This window comes from Antechinus flavipes, chromosome 1, assembly GCF_016432865.1.
Source record: "Antechinus flavipes isolate AdamAnt ecotype Samford, QLD, Australia chromosome 1, AdamAnt_v2, whole genome shotgun sequence".
In the NCBI taxonomy this organism is placed as follows: Eukaryota; Metazoa; Chordata; class Mammalia; order Dasyuromorphia; family Dasyuridae; genus Antechinus; species Antechinus flavipes.
The window spans coordinates 482086034-482106740 of record NC_067398.1 but is presented as its reverse complement, the minus strand read 5'-3'; the positions used below and the strand labels follow the sequence as shown (position 1 = coordinate 482106740).

Genomic DNA, 20707 nt, shown 5'->3' with positions numbered 1-20707 from the left:
TCAACAGATTAAAAAAAAACTGGGAATACCTATACGAATTGATGCAAAGTGAAATGAGCAGAACTAGGCAAATATTGTATATACTATAAACAATGCTGTTTCAAGATTAAACATGAATTACTCAGTTCTTTTCAGCAGCACAATGGACCAAGAGAAGTACATAGAACTCAGGAAGAAAAATGCCATCCATATCCAGATAAAGAATTGATGAGCCCTAACTACAAATCGAAGCATACTTTTTTCACTTTTTTTTTTCATGTTTCACTGCCTTGTAATGGAGGAAAATACAATTCTATTAAAAAAGAATGTGAGTTCCTTGAAAACAGGGATTGTTTTACTTTCCTATTTGTATCTCCAATGCTTTATACAAAAGCAATACTTAATGAATGCTTCATTTATTCAGAGAACCTTCCTGCCGAATGACTGCTATTAATTTCTGTAATTTGTATGGGCAAAAATGACATTTCTATAAGGAACTTAAAAGTATTATCAATGATTAGGATATTTTGAAAAATAGAATAAAACTCACAGTGATAGTCATTGAAAGAAAATGAAGCAAACAATATAAGTGAATAGCTGAATAAAGGGGTGATATTTGAGGTTGTGGTTTAGAATTATAAAGCTTAAAATATAGTAATAACATATTCTTGGCCAAAGATATGATTACAGATTTATGTTACATGATCTCAGCTGGACACTCACTGCTGCAAGGTAATATGTATACATACTTATAATAATCCCTGCTGGTTCTCCCACTTACCACAGTAGTTATTCCAAACCTTCTCATCCCTTCTCAAGCTAAACTTCTCTTAAAAAAAAAAGCAAAAATTGCCACTTAAAGTGAGATCCTTCTTATTCCATCCTCTTCATCTCATACCACTCAAAGGTCGTCTTCTACTATAACCTTCTTCCTCTTCTCTCATGAAGGGGTAAAGACTTCTCTAAGGGAAGGGAAGTCCTTCCTTCCAAGGGAAAAAATCCCTTTTCATGCATACCTAGATCTTAATTTCTCCAATAGGTTGACCTTTCTATCAGCTTCATTGTCTTTAATCTTCAATCTTTTCATATCTCTTAGCTATTTTCCTATTGTCTACAAATAGTCCTATGCCTCAACTTAAAAACAAACTTAAAAAAAAATTACTTGATCCTACAATCCCTGTCAGCTCTCATACTTTACCTCTCTCCCTCTTCTCAGCTAAACTTGAGAAAGGCATCTATATTAATTTACTTTTCTCCTCCTTCATTTAATGCTCTTTAGTCCATCTTCCAAATTCATACTTCAATTGAAACTATTTTCTCCCAGATCAGCAATGATCTCTTAATGACCAAGTCATTTGATTTATCTTCCATGTATTCTTTTCTCTCTAGGTTTTTATAAAAGGATTCTCTCTTGGTTCTCCTCTTATTTGTTTGACTTTTTTCTCAGTCTTTGTCAAAATCACACCTATTAATCATCGTATCCCCCATTCTATGTCCTCTTTTCTTCTACTCTCTACCATTGGTAGTCTCACCAGCTTCCATTGATTCAACGATCATCTTTATGCAGTTAATTCTGTGATTTTTATATCTAGTACTAAATTCTCTGCTGAGTTCTAGTTTCAAATCACCATTTCTCTCTTCATTATCATGGACTGGATATTAATTGGCTATGTCAACCTTAACATGGACAAAACAGAACTGATTATTTCCCCCCAAATAATCCTCCCATTATCCAAATTTACTTACTACTATTGAAGGAACCATCATCCTTTCAGTTACTCAGGTTCCTATCCAACTCCTCTCATGTATTCAATCTATTGGCAAGTCTTGGCATTTCTACTTCCATAATCTCTCTCATGGGACCCCCAAACTATCACAATAACCTTCTAAATGAGCTCCACTTCTCAAATCTTTACTCACTCTAATCCATCCTTCACTCAACCATGAAGGTGGTTTTCCTTAAGCATAAGTTTGGCCATGTCATCCTTCTACTCAAACTCCAGTGGCTCTTTATTACTTCAGGATCAAATATAAAATCCTGTTTTTATTTAGAATGTAAAGCCATTTACCATTTCACCCTTTCCTACCTTTCTAGATTCCCTACTCTTTACTTTGCTCTCAGAGTCAATAATCCATCCTTCTTGCCACAATTCATTTCTAGCACTCTATCTCCTGATTGCATTCCTCATACCTAGAATATTGCACATCTCAAATTCTACCTTCTACAAGATAATACCCCTAGTGACATTGTGTTAGGTATTAAGAACATATATTCCAGTGAGAATATTCAGGAACCAGAAGGAAAAAGCATGATAGAATGCATTTAAGTCAAGGTGAGCATAGCAACCTTAGTGAATAACCACTTAGAAATAGGAAATAGCAGATACTTTTAGGAGTTAAGAAAAGTTATAATAAGCATGGCACAGAGGTATGATATTGTAATGATGGGAGAATTCAATAATTTTCACTTCTGTTGGCATATTCTCTCTGCCAAAAGTAATAATGATGACTTTTTTATTTGTTTTACTATTCACTTCACATTTCAAAGATAGAGAAAATTATGATGGGGATTTCATATCCAGATCTGATTGCTACTAACAGAGAACTGATTGCTGGGAAATCCAACAGGAAGTTCCTAATAAAGTTTGTGATATAAAAGAAGAACTATATGCACAGAATAGCAGGCAGGGCTGGAGGGCGGAATACCAACCTCCTCCCAGTGCCTTCCTTTATAGGGTGCAGAAACTGGACTTTTGACTCACTATTCTTTGTATGGTTTCAATACCACAGAACAAGAGGCCCCTGCGACAGATATACTCTGGTTTTCTTTCCACCCTCTACTTTGCTGCCTCCTTTTGTGTGTTGTCTCTTCCCATTAGATGATAAACGTTTTGAGTTCAGGGACTGTCTTTTTATTAATTCATTCCCTGGCATTTTACACTGGGCAAGGCAATTTGCTGGTTGGCTTGTTGGTTGGTTGGTGTGAGGACCAAAATGACATCACTATGTTACAGTCGAGTTACAGTTTGTCTAACTGTGACTGATAAGACTGATAAGATATTAGTCTTATCATATCAGCTCTGAACACTTTGCCACAGAGTGGGCACAAAAAGTCCCTACAAACATATGGGGTGGGTCTTTTAATTTTAGACATTTCCTATTCTTCTGAACTACTTCAATTTTGTTTTACTCTCACAGCACTTTCTCTGATGAGGACATGTCATGCTGGTTGGTCCTAAGTCAGTGTTTCCCATGTCATAAAAACAATTCTAATGTTCTTAAAAGAAATCTTGATTATTGCTTGTACTGACCATCTGTGAAAGCTTGCCCTGTATGAGTTCTCCATAAAATAATCTTTTTGGCAAACATACATTTGGCATTTGAACAATGTAGCTAGCTCAATGGAGCTGTGCTTTCAGCAGTAGAGTCTGAATGTTTGGCAGTTTAATTCAAGAAAGAACTTCAGTGTCTGGTATCAAGTGATCTTCAGAAACTTCCTAAGATTCAGCTTCAAATAGAAACAATTAGGTTTCCTGGCATTGTACCTGTGTATTGTCCAGGTTTCCCAGCTCTATAACAATAGGATCAGCACAGTGGCTCTGTAGACCTTTAGTTTGGTAGTCAATCTAATATCTGTCCTCTCTCATATTTTCCATGGAAACTCTCAAACTTCATTTCAAGGATGTAAGGTCGACAAAATAGAAGTCCCCCTCCTAAGAATTCAAATTTCTTGGTGTTAAATATACTGGCTCAGATAATTCCAAGAGTTTCCATTTAGTCCTGTATGGTAATCCATATAGAGAATGTCAAATTTATCTGCATAAATAGTGAATTTATGATGTCCCTTTTCTTAATGTTCTGCCAATTAAAATTCCCTGTGGAAACAGGGTATCATGAAGGGCCTTTTAGTCTCCTGCCATATTACAGCTTAGCTAGTAGGAACCTGCAGTCTCTTATATCCTGAAAAAGAGCATACCTTAAGTTTGGATTGAAGGGTTCTGATTTTCCCGTGCTAAATTTCATGATATAGTTTTAGAAACACACACACACACACACACACACACACACACACACACACAGTGGTGATAGATTATTTTCTAATCAATCCTGTATTTCAGGAGCCATACCCAAAGAAAATTCTTGGAGTAAGAATCACTGTCCTCCATCTAATATTATATGAATCCTCCTTCAATATACATATTTTGGCTACTACTGTAATAATAATAATACTAATAACTGGCATCCAAATATGACAGGCTCTGTGCTAAGCACTTTATAAATATTATTTAATGTGATTTTTACAGACACAGGAGGTAATTTCCATTATTGTTGCCATTTTTATAATTGAGGCACATGGAAGTTAACTGACTTGCCCAAGATCACACAATTGGTACATTTCTGGGGTCATGTTTGAATTTTAATTTTCCCAACTCCAGACCCAGTACTCTATCCACTGCTCCACCTAGTGTTACAGTAATCACACTGTGCTAATCTGCTTAAATTTCACCAGTTGATCTGCCCATACTTGTATGGCTATATGATGAAAGGGAATAAGGGGACGTAAAATCTATGGCTAACACTTGACATCATTCAAGTACGGTTCCACCAAAAGGTCGAATCTATAGCCATACCTCAGGCTGGATATGGAATTACAAGCCATGGGGAAAAGATGTGTAGGTCCAATTTAACAAATCTGTTTCCTTTAGGAACTTCATTTCCTTATAGACCCCTATTAAACAAATTTCTATGATTCAAGAGGCTACAAGGGAAAAACTTTTTTATGGACCAGATATGTAACTCTATCTTAGCTATCTAAAAAGAAATAAAAAGTGTCTTCTTCTGGAAGCATCTAATTTATTTAACTATATTAGCCAAAATAAGTCTTCTTACTATTCTGTCATCCTCTTTTATTTACATTTACATTAATATATAATTACAACAAATATAGAATAATTACAACTCTGCTGTGGAGAGGGTCTTTTCTTTGATTCTATTGTTGCATATACTTAGCCATTACTGTACTGTCTCATCGAGTTACTATTTAAATATCTCTTGTACCTCTTTTGTGGTGAAAACTCATTCTCCCAATGCTCTCTTTGGAGGAAACCATATGGGAGCAGAGGAAAGGAGTAATAGGATAAACCTTGGATATTAGGTAATCTACTATATTTAATCTACTACTAATCTACTCACTGGACCTAAAGTCAGGAAGTTTGGGAGGCCAAATACAGCCTCAGTCATTTAATAGGTATGCAATCCTGGATAAGTCACTTATCCTCTGTCTGCTTCAATTTCCTTCACTGAAATTCCTTATGTGAAATGAAGAAATAGCACCCATTTCTTAAAGTTATTCTGAAGATCAAATGAGATAATATATGTACCTGGTGCATGGTAGGTACCTAACAAATGTTCATTTCTTCCCTTTTTTACCATGGATTCCCAAGCTTCACCCTCATTTCCATTATCAATCTCAAGTCTTTTGACCCTGATTTTCCTGTGAAACCTCTGGATCAGAGTCTATTTCCTATCCACATACTGACCATCTCCACCCTCATCAACAATGTCCTCCCTCTTTAGTGGCTATACTTCTGTTTTCCTTGCATAGTCTTTAAAAATTAAAAGCTTCGTCTCTAGCTGCTCAATGTGTGGTGCCAATTTACTTGCAGCTTTTTTTGTGCTGGTAATTCAAACACATGGTTAGCCAACCGGAATCAGTACGGAATGTCCATGCATGCTCCATAGTTCTTCAAGGCATTGCCCTTACACTTCATCATCACTCTCTTGGAACCAAACTCCCTAGTGTCCTCCACAGAGAGCAACTGAATCAACTGAGCAAACTGATAAGGTCTTTGAATATACCAGACCCCCATTAAACTGCAAGTATAGCTATCCTCAACTGAAATAAAGAAATAGGAGGAGGGGAGGTGCTTAAGGGAGAAGCAATGCATTTTTATCTGAACTTGCTGAGTTTTAGAGGGCTGTGAAATATTTAAGTTGATATGTCAAGCAAGAATGAATGTTCAGGAGAGAGAGATAAAGACAGGAACTTAAGATTTGGGAGTCATCTTAATAGAGATGATAGTTGAAAGCTGGGAGTTGAGAGAAAGGAGAGAAAAGGGGAGGGGAAATGGAGAAAAATTAAGGGGAAGTATGTGGAAGAGTGTAGGAGAAAAAAAGGCAGAATTGAATAAGATCAAAGGCCTACGGTATATTTATGTACAGGAGGTAGGGGTATAGATAACATAACCTTAAAGGAGACAAACAAGTAATGATCAGACAAATTGGACAGCTAGTCTCCCTGTCCCAAGTCTCTCCTCATTCCACTCCATCCACTACTCAGATGAAAAAGTGATTTTCCTAAAAGCTCAAGTCTGCACAAGTCATCCTATCCCAATCAATGAATACCAGAAAAGGATTTATGCATGCACAGATAGGTCTAAATAGACATCTTAGTAGAAAGGGAATAGGATAAATTCCAAATGCTTTTTTTGGGAAGTAGATCAAGAGAGTTAGTGGTCAGAAGCAAAGCAGACTTTTGAAGAGGGAACAGGGTGGAAAAAGAATTATAAAGAAAATAGGATCAAGGGAAGCAAACAATTAGCCATCATACTTGTTAATGTAAATGTAAATAAAAGAGGATAACAGAATAAATTAGAAACCAGAATCCTTCAATATGTTGTTTATAAGAGACATACTTGAAATGGAACACACAGACACTTGGAGAAAAGAAGCAGAAACATAGAGTCAAAGTGAAGGACTAGAGCATAATCTATTATGTATCAGATGAAGTTAAGAAAGACAAAGGTAAAAATCTCTGACAAAGCAAAAAGAAATCAGTTTAATTAAAAGAGGTATTCAGGTAGAACTACATTTTGATAAAATGTACTCTAGGAGAGGGGATTCTGAGAAAATGGCAGAGTAGGTCAGTAAATTTCAAGCTCTTCAGATTTCCCTCACAAATAGAATAAATCTGCACCTCAGCGTGAACAAAGGCTGGTGAAAAATCAAGAAGACTTGCGATAGAACAGGAGTCGTCCTAGTACAACCCGAGAAGATCTGAAGCAAGATCTCAGGCCAGGTTTTAATCCGTGTGACATACACACACCTCCCAGATAGCTCCACAGAAACACTAAGTGGGGACCCCTCGGATTAGCAGAGTTTGTCTGGAACTTCAGCAGGAAGCAGAGACACTTTCACCTCCCCAATTATGCACCTTTGGGGTTCTGAGTCTGGAAAGAATGAATGAACCTCAGCTGATCAGGAACTCCAGGTTCAGTTGTGATACAGAGAAGTGGCCCTAGGTGAGAAAGAGTCAGTACACAAATAGTGGGACAGGGACACTGCTGGCTGTGGGTACTTGCAGGAAGGGGGAACTTTTGGTTTGGGGTTTCTGGTCAGAGGAGAGAGCTGAAGGGAAGAAGCACCATTCCCCCACCTCACAATTAGAGGTGCTTACACTGATACTTCTCATCAAAAAACAAAACAAAACACAAAAGGAACTTGCAAAAAAGAAAGAACATAATCATAGATAATTACTATGGGAATTGGTACGACCAGGGTTGATCTTCAGAGGACACTGAAAAGAAAGAGTTTCACATGAAATGGCTCCCTGCCCAGAAAGAATTTATAGAGGAAATCAAAAGATAATTTAAAAATCAAATGAGAGATATTGAGAAAAAAATAATAAAAACCACCCAATAAAAAACAAAATTATGATAAAAAAGTTAGCCAATTAGAAAAGGAGATATAGTCTCAAACATAAAAATTTCTCTGAAAATTAGAATTGGTCATGGGCAAGTCAGTGAAGCTATGAAAGACCAAGAAATAACAAAACAGGTTCTAAAGAATGAAAAAATAGAACAGAATGTCGAACATCTTATAAGAAAAACAACAAATCTGGAGAACAGATCAAGAAGGGAAAACATAAGGGTTATTGGGCTGTCTAAAAGTTGTAACTGAGAAAAGAACCTTGATATAATAAAGCAAGAAATAATACAAGAAAATTTTCCTGGAGTGATAGAACATGAGGGGAAAGTAGACATAGAAAAAAATCCATCTCACCACCTCAATGAGATTGCTTGTGGAAAATATATAGGAATATTATTGCCAAAATTTTGAAATCCCCAGATAAAAGAGAAAATTTTGTATGAAAACAAGAAAAAAACAATGCAAATACACTGGAGCTATAATTAGAATTACACAGGATTCATCGGTAGCCACAATAAAAGCGTAGGTTCTATAGTCATATCTACCAACAATCAAAAGAACTAGCCCTATGGTCAAAATATCATATCTAACAAAATTATCTATAATATTGAAATGAGAAAAAATGAACATTCAACAAACATGCAGATTTTCAATACTTTCTATCAAATAAACCTGAACTCAATAGAAAATTTAATATATAAGACTCTATCAAAGATCAATTAAAGGAATTCAACATGGACACATTTTTTTTTTACATGGGAAATATATAATATATGTTTCAGATTGACAGCAACAGAGTAGCTCAAAAAAAGATTGGGACAGAGTTAAGGTAAAAATTACATTATACAAATGAGGTGCAAAAGAAGAATAGACACAGAGGCATTAGAGGGAGAGGTAGACTCATAATTGTGAAAACCTAACCACATCAGGAGTGAGTTAAATAAGCAACAATGCATAAAAAACCATAAAGGGTATAACACTTCCCAAAATCTATAAAGAAATAAGGGGAGAAGGGATGACTTTTCTGTTAGCTTAGCCAATCTGAGAGATGTATAATGGTTCCTCAGAGTTGTCTTAATTTGCATTTCTCTGATCAATAGTGATTTAGAACATCTTTTCATATGACTAGAAGGTTTTAATTTCTTTATCTGAAAACTGTCTGTTCATATCCTTTGATCATTTATCATTTGGAGAATGACTAAAATTCTTATAAAGTTGAGTTAATTCTCTGTATATTAAATAAATATTTAAAAATAAAATACTAGGAAAGATTATATACTACACTAGGGAATTTATACCAGCAATGCAGGATTGGTTCAATATTAGTAAAACTATAAGCACAACTAACCCTATCTACAACAAAATCAGTCAAATGATTATTTCAATAGGTTCAGGAAAAAAAAAACTTTTGACAAGATACAACATTGATTCTTCTTTAAAACATTGGAATAATAATGAAGAGATGGAATTTTTGCTTAAAATGTATCTAAATCTTGAGCAAGCATCATCTGTAATGGGAATAAGTTAGAAACCTTTTCAATAAGTTCAGGGGCAAAGCAGAGATGTATATTCTTATTAGTAGTATTCAATGTCATACTAAAATTGATAACTATAGCAATAAGATAAAAAAAAATTGAAGAAATAAGAAAAGGAACAAGGAAAACAAAACTATTACTCTTTGTAAATGAAATGATAGTATTTTTATAGGACTCTAGAAAATCAAATAAAACACTAGTTTAAAAAAAACAACTTTCATAAGCTACAGGATATAAAATAAACCTGTATATGCCATCAGTATTTTTATATGTAATCATCAAAACTCAGCAGAAAAAGATAGAGAAATTCCATTCATAATAAGTGCAAGCAGTATAAAATACTTGGAAGTCTACTTGCCATGATTCAACACAGAGGAATTATATGAACCCAATAACATACTTTAAAAAAATACAAATCTAAACAACTAGAGAAATATTGCTTATGGATAGGCTGAACCAATAAAATGAAAATGGCAATAATGCCTAAATTAATTTATTAATTCAGTGTCATGCCAACCACCTCAAAGAATTATGTTACAGAACTAGAAAATTTAAAAAAAATCATCTACAGGAACAAAAAGTCAAGAATAAAGGAATCAATGAAAAAAAAAAAAAAAAAAAGAAGGCCTAGCAGTGCCAAATACATCACCATGGTAAGTACTAAGTATATATGTGACCAAGAGAACAATCATCTCATCAAATCCACTGAGTTAACACCTTGTTTCAAGAAAACTTGTCCAGAGTTGTATATCCTCTACACAAAAGTGTAAGAACATTGTAACTTATATTTAATAAACCAAATAATCCCAGCTATTGGAGCAAGAACTTACTATTTGTCAGAAGTTGCTAGGAAAACCAGAAAACAGTCTGGCAGAAAATAGGCATAGACAAGGATCTCATAATACATACCAAGTTAAGTTCAAAATCTGTACATGGTTTTGACTTAAAAGTTGCTAACATAACCAAATTAGGGGAGTATTAAAAAAAAACACCTATATGTCAAGCTTATGGGCAAAACTTACTGACCAAACAAAAGATAGATAGAGTCAAAGTGGTTAAAATAATTATAAGTACATGTAATTAAAAAGATGTTTGCACAAACAAATCAATATAGCCAAAATTAAAAGGAAAGCAGGAAACTGAGGGAAATGTTCATAGCAATTTTCTCTGACACAAATCTCATTTATCAAATACATAAATAACTAAGCCAAGTTTATGAAAATATGAGCCATTCTCAATTGATAAATGGTAAAAGGATACAAACAGGCAGTTTTCAAAAGAAGAAATCAAGTCTGTCGTTAATTTTACCAATGCAAACTAAAGCATCCTGAGAAATATTCACATACTCATTAACAGAAAACAAATGCTAGAAGGAATTTGAAAATAAAAACAAAAACAAAGCATAAGGACAGTAATGCACCATTGGTGAAGCTCTGAACTAGTCCAACCATTTTGGAGAACAATTTGAAATTATGCCTAAAGAGCTATAAAATTGTAAATGTCTTTTGATCCAGCTACTAGATCTGTATTTCCAAAGAAGTCAAAGAAAACCCCCATATGTACAAAAATACTTATAACATCTCTTTTTTTTGTGTGTGGCATTGAAGTACTGGAAACTGAGGGGATGCCTATAAAGTGGGGAATTTGGTATGTGTAAGTGATGGAATAATATTGTATTATAAGAAACAACAAGGAGGGCAACTAGATGACTCAGTGGAGAGAGCACTGGGCTTGAAGTCAGGAGACTTGAGTTCAAATCCAGCCTCAAAAAATTAACACTTGCTAGTTGTGTGATCCTGGGCAAGTCCCTTGACTCCAATTGCATTGGGGGAAAAAAAGAAGAAGAAATGAATGTTATAAAAACAAAAAAGAAGTTACAAAAAGGATAGTTTCAGAATAACTTTGAAGACTTTTATGATTATAAAATAGAATGAAGAAAATCATAACAGTTTATACAAAAATAGCAATATTGTAATGATAATCAAATATAAAAGACAGCAAATCTGATCAATACAGTCATCCACATTTCCAAAGTATTTATGATAAAAATGCTATCAAATTCCCAGATAAAAAATTAATGGAAAAATTGCAGATTTAAGTATATTTTCCTCTTTTTCTTGCTTTTTCATTTTATGGGGAGGAAACATGTTTTACATGATTTGTACAGGGAGTATCATATTTCTTGCCCTCTCAATGTGTGGGAAAGAGTAGAAAGAGAGACAAAATTTGGAAGTGAAAATAAAATTTTAAAAAAGAGAACTGAGGTACATAAATGTTATGAAAGTTGCCCATGTTTTTATCATAGTAGTAAACAGAAGATCTAAGAATCAAATCTAACTTCTTTGATTTCTAAAGCATAAATTTTGCCATTTTCACTATAAATGAAACCTAAAGGCAAAAAGGAGGAAAGTGAAAAGGTGTCATGTTCATAATAAGTGACCAGTGTTTAATAATAGAAATAATTCTAGTCTTGCTCCAACATTTTTTTGTAGAAGATGAAGAAGTTAGAGGTATAAAAAAGAGCTGGCAGAATTTGCCTCTAAATCAAATCAACATATACTTCAATATCTATGGCTTAAGTGTAAAAGGTGGGCATAGGGAAGATAGCACTTAGCACAGTATTTTGAATGTAATTGATATTTAATAATTATTTATTGACTGTTGACAGTGAAAAATATATTAGAAAACATGATTCAAGAGTAAGAAAAGAAAGATCACAGATTTGAAGATAACATAAAAACTTTGTGACTATAAACTTTGAATACATTCTTTGAACAGAGCCAGAAAATATTTGATATGGTAAATAACATGTAGGAGAAATAGAAGAGAAAAAAAGATTTTTGATAGGGAGATCTATTAGGCTATAGAATTATGTGGTAAGGGAATTAGGGAGATATAATATGCTCTAACATTTAAAACTAAGTTAGATAAAAGATTACAATTCCTTCTTATGGGAGAATTACTAAGGAGGAGGACTAAAAAACTAAAGATTTTTCTCATTTTTAATGGTCAGATTCTATCCTGTAAGTAGTGCATTAGAAACTAATGACATATGATTCCTCACTGACAGATTTAATGGCATCAATAAGGCCTCTCTATCCATTGCTGCAAATTGATCCAACATGACACTGACAAGGGCAGGTTGCACTTAATGACCTCCATAACCGAAGGATGTAAATGAAAAATGAGGAGAAGTACAAATAAATCTTTGAACAATTCTCTAAAACAGGTATGGCAAAAATGACTTGTTTGAAGGATCCCAAATGTAAAACCCAAACTCATTTTGGAAGCTGTCCATTTTAGAACACACTCACATGTGGTATATGTAGGGTTGTAAACGATCTGCCAAATCAGACCTATTTTTTGTACCACATTTCTCTTTCACTTGACAAAAAAAAAAAAAAAAAAAAAGAAGAAGAAAGCAAAGTCATTTTGCTCTCATAAGAAAAAACAGGATCATAAACATTTACCCTGAAAAGAGCAAAATCTGCTATTCAGGTAAGGGCTATCTTTCTTTTTTAGCTAGAATGTTTTTGCACAAAATAATCCCTAGCCTAAATGCATGTGATTTTTCTATTCTCTTTAGATGTAAAAAGAAAATACCATATGACCACTGTTTCTTTTATTTCCCCCAATTATCAGTAACAAACAGGATATGTTCAACCATAATAACAATGACAAATGCCTGGAGTCAAGTAGACTAATGCTCCACACTGACAGACTGATGTGTTTCTTCAAAACCTGTTGAATTGTTTGAGAACCATGGCAATTTGCCAGATAATTGTTAATTTCCAAAGAAACATTTTTTTTTTCCTTGCTCTTTTCTCTAACACAGTACTCTCCATGTAAATATAGCACCTGCATAGTAATCTTTATGGCGAGTGTAAAAAATTAGTCCATTCCATTGGGGGAATCTTTACATGCGAAGCAAATGCTATAATTCTCTCCATTTTACAAATGAGGAGATGGCCACACAGATAGTAATGATGTGAGGAATTTTAAATTCAGGTTTTCTTGATTCCAAGTCTTGTGTTTTATTCTACTTATCTAAAAGTCACATGGAGAAGCTTGAAAATACTCCAGTGTGTGATCATTTTATTTTTAATTTATTAGTTTAATATTGCCAGGATTGACAAAAGGAAGACAAAATAATTCCTCTTCAATTTTCTAAACAATAATCTCTGTTCCGTTTTCTCTTTTCTTCTTCCAACATTCCATAGTTTCTGTCTGTCTTTATTTTTCTCTCTGACTCTCTGACTCTCTCTAACTAAATCTCTCTGTGACTTTCTCCCTCTGCCTACCTTGCCTCTCTCAGGCTTTCTCTCTCTCTGTGTATGTCTCTTTTTATTTCCCTCTCTGTCTTATCTGTGTCTCTTTCTGTCTCTGTCTCTCTCTCTGTCTCACTGTCTCTTTCTGTCTCTCTCTGTCTAATCTCTCTGTCTCTTTCTCTGTCTCTGTGTCTCTATCTCTCTCTTTCTGTGTCTCGGTCTCTCTCTGTGTCTCTGTCTCTCTGTTCTCTGTCTCGCTCTTTCTGTCTCTCTTTCTCTCTGTGTGTCTCTCTCTGTGTCTCTGTTTCTGTCTGTCTGTCTCTGTGTCTCTGTGTCTGTCTCTTTCTCTCTGTCTCTCTCTCTCCTCTCTCTCTCTCTCTCTCTCTCTCTCTCTCTCTCTCTCTCTCTCTCTCTGTGTCTCTCTCTTTCTCTCTCTCTCTCTCACTCACACACACACACACACACACACACACACACACACACACACACAGTGTGTGTGTGGTAACATAAATCTACCATCACATTAAGAACTCATGATTTAATTTCTACTTTTAAGAAATGTACATATTAAACAAAATACCTTTTTTAAGTACAATAAAGTTAGTACCTGTTTCCCATCTCTAATAGCAGCTTCAGCTGATATCTTTTTATGGAATTCATCCAAATACCAGTCCTTTTTTTGTAAGAATTGTTTCAGAGCATGCTGATATTCTTGAGCCAAGCGCAGGTTTTCTTCCAGGGAAATGTGGTATTTAATCTAGAAAATTAAAAAAGAAATTCACCAAAATCACTAACCAGCAAGCATAATTTATTTAAATTGTGTATGTCCTTGAATATTGTAAATTTTTCTTTGCCTACTGTAAGTATACCCAATGAAATCAATGAAAGGTAGGTATGGAAGAGAATTAAGAAATAATATTACTAGGGAAAATATTCTAAGGGCAATAGTTCACAGTAAGGAAATAATTGTTTTGAACGTAACAGTCTATTTACAAATGTGACTTGTGATCTTTATATAATAGGACTTGCCTTATCTATCCTTTAAGCCTTATTGGATGATCTCTTTTTAGATGAACTCTACCTTCCAGAATTGAAGAAACTTCTACCAGAGTCATTTATCCAGATGACAATCCTCTATTTGAATTGTTTACCATTCAAACAAGAACAAAAACTTCTTTTCATCTCCCTAGTATTCCTTGTTTAGTATTAAGGTTTTTCTTATCCTTTCACAAATTAGAGGAGTTCAAGATCAAAAGAATTCACAGTATAGGCATCAGGAATATTAGAGATTTGAAATGAGTTTCAGAATTCAGGATATAAATTGTTATCATAAGATTAAAAAGGGATATTGGCTTAATAGGACTTGAGTCTTAGGATCTCTATTGAGGTTTGCTTTGCAAAGACATTGGATTGGTTTGCTATCTCCTTCTCCAATTCATATTATAGATGAGGAATTGAGGCAAAAAAGGTTACATGACTTGTCCAGAGTCACATAGCTAGTAAGAATTTCTAAAACTCATCTAGTTGAATTGAATAAACATTTCATTATCTACCACCCTTAAAACATTGATTTGTAGGTTAAATAGATTTTGGAGGTGAAGAGGAAGTAATCATTAGTAATAATATTAATTCCATGGGAAAATACATTACAAATTCTCCAAGTGATCCATAAATAATTTGGGGTATATCAAGTTGGGAATCGCTTGTATTTTAAAACCAGACATATCATTATATCTTTTTATACATTCACTCTGTTACATTTCAAATAATAACAATGGTTGATTATCATTCCTGTTGATATTTGAAAGTTATTTATCAAATGCATAATGGGTCAAACATACCTACCTATGTTATTGATACAAAAATATATTAACAGACAGGAGGTTATAAGTATTCATTAAGAATGAACATAATTATATCTGATGTTTGAAGACTAATATATGGAAAGGATCCAAACTATTATTAGAATTTTTTTAAAATATATTTTTATTACAGCTTTTCATTTTCAAAACATATGCACGGACAATTTTTCAACATTGCAAAATCTTGTGTTCCAAATTTTTTCTTCCCTTCCCTCTACTTCCTCCCCTAGATGGCAAGTAATTCAATATATGTTAAACATGTTAAAAAATATGTAAACTGTAATATATGTGTACATACTTATACAATTATCATGCTGCACAAGAAAAATCAAATCAAAAAGGAAAAAGAATGAGAAAGAAAACAAAATTCAAGCAAATATCAAAAAAGAATGAAAATGCTATGTTATCCACACTCAGTTCCCACAGTCTTCTCTCTGGGTAGATGATTCTCTTCATCACAAGATCATTGGAACTAGCTTTAATCAGCTATCTATCTCAATGTTGAAAAGAGCCACATCCATTAGAAATGATCTTCTTATAATCTTCTTTTTTGCCATGTACAATGATCTCCTGGTTCTGCTCACTTCACTTAGCATCAGTTCATGTAAGTCTCTCCAGGCCTTTCTGAAATCATCTTGCTGGCCGTTTCTTATAGAATAATAATATTCTATAACATTCATATACCATAACTTATTTTGCCATTCTCCAACTAATGGGCATTCACTCAGTTTCCTGTTTCTTGTCACTACAAAAAGGGCTGCCACAAATACTTTTGCACATGTGGGACACTTTTTCTCCTTTATGATCTCTTTGGGATATAAGTCCAGTATGCTAAATAAATTTTTAACAGAAATATGTATTGCCTTTAAAATATTTATCCCCTGATCTTTATTGTGCCTCCTGAAATAGGTTTTGACTATATTTTAAAAAAGGTTATTTTAGAAGTAGAATCAAGCTTAAGAGTAATTTATTCCAACATCCCCCCAGTTCCTGCCCCCACCAATGTACACACACACACACACACACACACACACGCAAGTTCATACCTCACACAATTTTATTAATAAGATAAGTGAAACCCTTTAGACTTCCTTTTTTTTCTTTTTAAGTTGACAAGATTTTCCCTTATCCCTTAGTCCTGTTGATTGATACAATCTCACTGTGGTTCCTGAAATATTGACAATTCTAATATAAGATAATAATTTTAGATTTTTTCTTCAAAATTCCAACACCATAATAACTAAAAAACATCCTACCTATATGATGACCCTTTAAATTTGCCTCAGTTTCCCTAACTTCCTTCAGAACTGAATGCAGGTCTTTCTGTTTCTCCCCATTTGCAAATAATTTCAGCTCTGAGATTAACTCCTATCTACTTTTATGATCTTTTATGCTACTTTTATGATCTTTTAGGCTTTTAGTTATTTATATGTGCTCTCCCTTTTGTTTATACCGATAATACTATAATGCTTATCTTTGTAGTAAATACTTAATAAATTGGTTGATTGATTGCTTCAGATCACAACTTTAGGGGAAAAGTCACAATTATCTTCAGACACTAGTCATTATATTTGGAAAATCATGATGACTCCTTGCAAATTCTTATTACCAACTTCAGGGGTTAGTCTTTGGAGTCTAACTTTACAAGTTTTCCATTGAAATTAATTACATTCCTTTCTGGATGAGAATTTGCTGTAAAAAAGAAGGGCCATTGAAAACCTAAGCGTTCTCAAAATCATCCTCTACATTGTAAAGAGCTACAAGGACAGAAAAGGATGCTAAAATGAGAAAGCATATCATTTGACTTGTGGGACATTCACTAAACATTATAGAACCTAGTAGCTGCACTCATTTTGGAAATTATGTTATGCCCACAGTGCAATGCACTGTGTCCTTCCCAAATGTACATATTTTCCATTTCTGGGTGACAACAGTTCTTTCTGCTCCCATGCTGCATAATTCGGAAAGGTGCCAAGATATCAAATTGTGTAATCATGCCAATGAATCTTCAAAATATTGGTACATCAGTCATAATATTTTACATTATCATTTCCCAGTAATGAATGTATGGAAGGCTTTCCCAATTCACCACAAATTCTGGAAAGTCAGTGACCTTCAGATGTGCAATGAAGTTTAAGTTTTTTAATTTTAAATAATGGTATTCTGCAGGCATTGAAAATGTTTTTATGTCTAACTGTGGTTCCACCTCACGACTCTGACTTGTTTAATTTTAGCCAATGGTATAACAGAATGTAAATGAACCAAAGGGGGAGGATGACAATTGGTTGAGTTATGTCTGAGGAAATCACGCCACCACCATTTTAAGTGGAACTGCTCATAAAATAATCGCAAGGGGAAGGATTTTTAAGTAGAAACTAAAAAAGGAAGGGAAAGAGAAAATTAGAGAGGAAGAATAGGGAAAGTAAAATTATTTGGGGGGATGTTTTATTCAAATCCAGTAGAATCATAATCAACAAAAAAGAGATGTTTCCTCCTCTTTGAGCACTCATTAAACTTGAATTTGTCAAAAATTAATTCAGGTGCTGCCATTTACTACTATGTAAACTCTGAATCTGAATTTGAAACACACTGATTTTAAATTCTCCTATATTGAAATTGCAAATAGCCTTCCAACATTATCAAATTAAGGGGTTTAGAATTAAAGGGAGAAGGGATGTTGGAGATGGCCTAGGAAAACCTTTTCATTTTGCAAATGAAGAAGCTAAGGCTTAAGGAAGAATAACTAGGCCACACAGATAATAAGAACAGAAAAGGTCAGATTCAATGAATGTTTTTCTGCACCAAAATCCAATATTCTTTCTACTCTATTATAATAATTCCCTATTATGGCAGTTTGTCTATGATGTAGAATTATGGGATTATTGTGCCTCTGTAGTTAATAAATACAATCAATGAGCCTAAATGAGCAGAACACCTTCTCCCAACTTGATTCATTGTTCTTTATTCAAAACTCATTATTAATAATGATAATGAATAATTATATTAAACACTTTTCCTGAGATTTAGATTTATTTTATGATTAGCTCACTTTCCTTCTTGTTTAATGTAGTATTTAGCAAGGAAAGGAATCAAATATCTAACTTGGCTTGTATTTTATAAAGAGTTTCCCATTATTCTATATGAATATTCAGATTTGTCAAATGACAATAGCCAAGATAGTTTTGATAAATTTTAAGTGAGAAAATATGTACTCATTGAAAAACTTCTACAATTTATTTTATGTTTTTATTATATTGCTATTTTATTATATATATTATTAACACATTATATGTTATTTATTATATTGTATTGACTCTTCTTGATCCCATTTGGGATACTCTTGATTTACCATTGCCTTCTCCAGCTCATTTTATAGATGAGGAAAGTAAGACCAATAGGGTTAAGTGGCTTGCCCAGAGTCACACAGATAGTAAGTGTATGAGGCCAGAATTTGCACTGAGGAAGATGAATTTTCCTTACTCTAGGCTTACTCCTCTATCAACTGAGCCACCTAGTCCCTTTTCTGCAGTGGGGGAAATTGGTCAATGGGGAAGCAGTTTCTCTCATTACATTTTGGCTCAAATTGTGACATGTCAATTCTGATAATCAGTAATGATAATAATATATTTTTAAAACACATGCTTTCTGTCATCGTATCTCCATATAAGCCATTCTTTTAGAATAAACTCTTATATAGCATCTGACAATGATAAAAGTATAGAATATAGCAATATCAAATTTACAAAGGATGACTTTCTTGATTCATCAATCTAGAAGTTCACCATATCATTTAGTTGCTCCTGTGAAAATAATCTGTCAATCAGATTCCCTACAGGCAAACAATTCTGTTCATAATAATTTTAATACTTTAATAAAAAGATTCCTTTTATTCAAAAATCTTTCTACTCAAACTTTATTAACTCTATCTTATTCTCCGCTCCAAATCTTGTTTTTTTTTTAATCTTTTCTCTTGTCTCCAACTGTCCCCATTCCTCATATTTACAACAAAAAATGAATTAGCCCTTCAACTGCAGCCTTTATTCATTAACATTTTCAGGAAAAATCATTTTTACTTTCCTCTTTTTTCTCTCTGGTTTTATAAAATCTTCCTATTAAAATTAATCCTTCAGACTGCACCCTTGTTTCATTACCTCCTGCCTTCTTCAGAAACCAGATGTAGTAGTATCTCTGATTTCTAATAGATCTTCAGTCTTTCCCTCCCCACTGGCAATATGTTTCCATAGAGGTTGCATTCCTTGTCCATACTCTACCCAATAGTATGCCACAGGCATTCTTCCTTTTGCTTATAAACTTGCCCCTGCTCGGGCTTTAAAATATTAAAGATAAGTCTTTAACCTTATCTTTGTACTCCATCCAGACACTGCTCCATTTCTTTCTGCCATTTCACTAATAAACCTTGTCTTCACCCATTATCTCTACTTCCGCTTCACACACTCATTACAAGGTAGCCTTTTCTGCTATCATAGCAGTGAAACTGCTCCCTCAAAGCTCATTGCTTGACAACTTTCCAATTGCAAGTAAAGATAATTTTCAACATTCTTTTTTAAATGAGATTTTAAATTCCAAATTTTCCTCCTTCCTTCCCATCCCCCAAAAGCAAATATTCTGATGTTAAACATATTTCCACATTGGTCATGTTGTGAAAGTACAAACAGAACAAAAGGGACAATAAAAAAATTTTTTTAATGAAAATAGTATGTTTCAATCTGCATTTAGACTCCATAGTTTTTTCTCTGAATCTGGATAGTGTTTTCCATCATGAGTCTTTTGTATTGTACTGTATTTGGATCATTGTATTTCTAAGGACTGTCATAGTTGATCATCCTGTCAGTTAACAGTGTACAATTCAATTGCATGTTTTAAAGTCTGTGCAATTCCCTAAACTTGGAATGTCCTCCCAATCCCTCTTTCTCCCTGTTGAATCTTTAGCCATGCTGTAAAGACCAGCTAAAATACCCTCACCTCCTTAGAGTCTTCTCTTTCCTCCTGCTCATTAATAACTCTTCCCACCTTAGACCACACAAGGCACTTTGTTTTGAAATTTCCAATGAATCTATTATGAAATTTTGTATCATGTAATTATCTGTATTCTGCATCTTATACCCTACAGGATTGAAAGGTAAAGTCCATGAGGGAATGGGTCATGTCTTATTTATATTTTGAATCTTCCTTAGCACAGAATACAGTGCTCTCCCTGTAATAGGCAGTGTTTGCTGAATTTTGAATGAATGAATAAAAATTTATAATGTGGAAATACATTGTATGTTTATCCCTAAAGCATTATTAAGAGGATATACTCTTTTGTTTTGATATAAAGTAATCACTAATTTCTAAA

General features: G+C 33.8%; 1 protein-coding gene across 1 annotated transcript in view; it reads right to left on the bottom strand.

Annotated features, from left to right (window-relative positions):
- The window catches only part of CCDC178 (coiled-coil domain containing 178), a 644800-nt gene that overhangs the window by 190080 nt on the left and 434013 nt on the right, over positions 1 to 20707 (bottom strand). The window contains exon 20 of the mRNA XM_051970271.1: positions 14097 to 14246. Coding sequence (XP_051826231.1) covers positions 14097 to 14246 — 150 coding nt within the window. The remainder of the gene's footprint in view (positions 1 to 14096; positions 14247 to 20707) is intronic.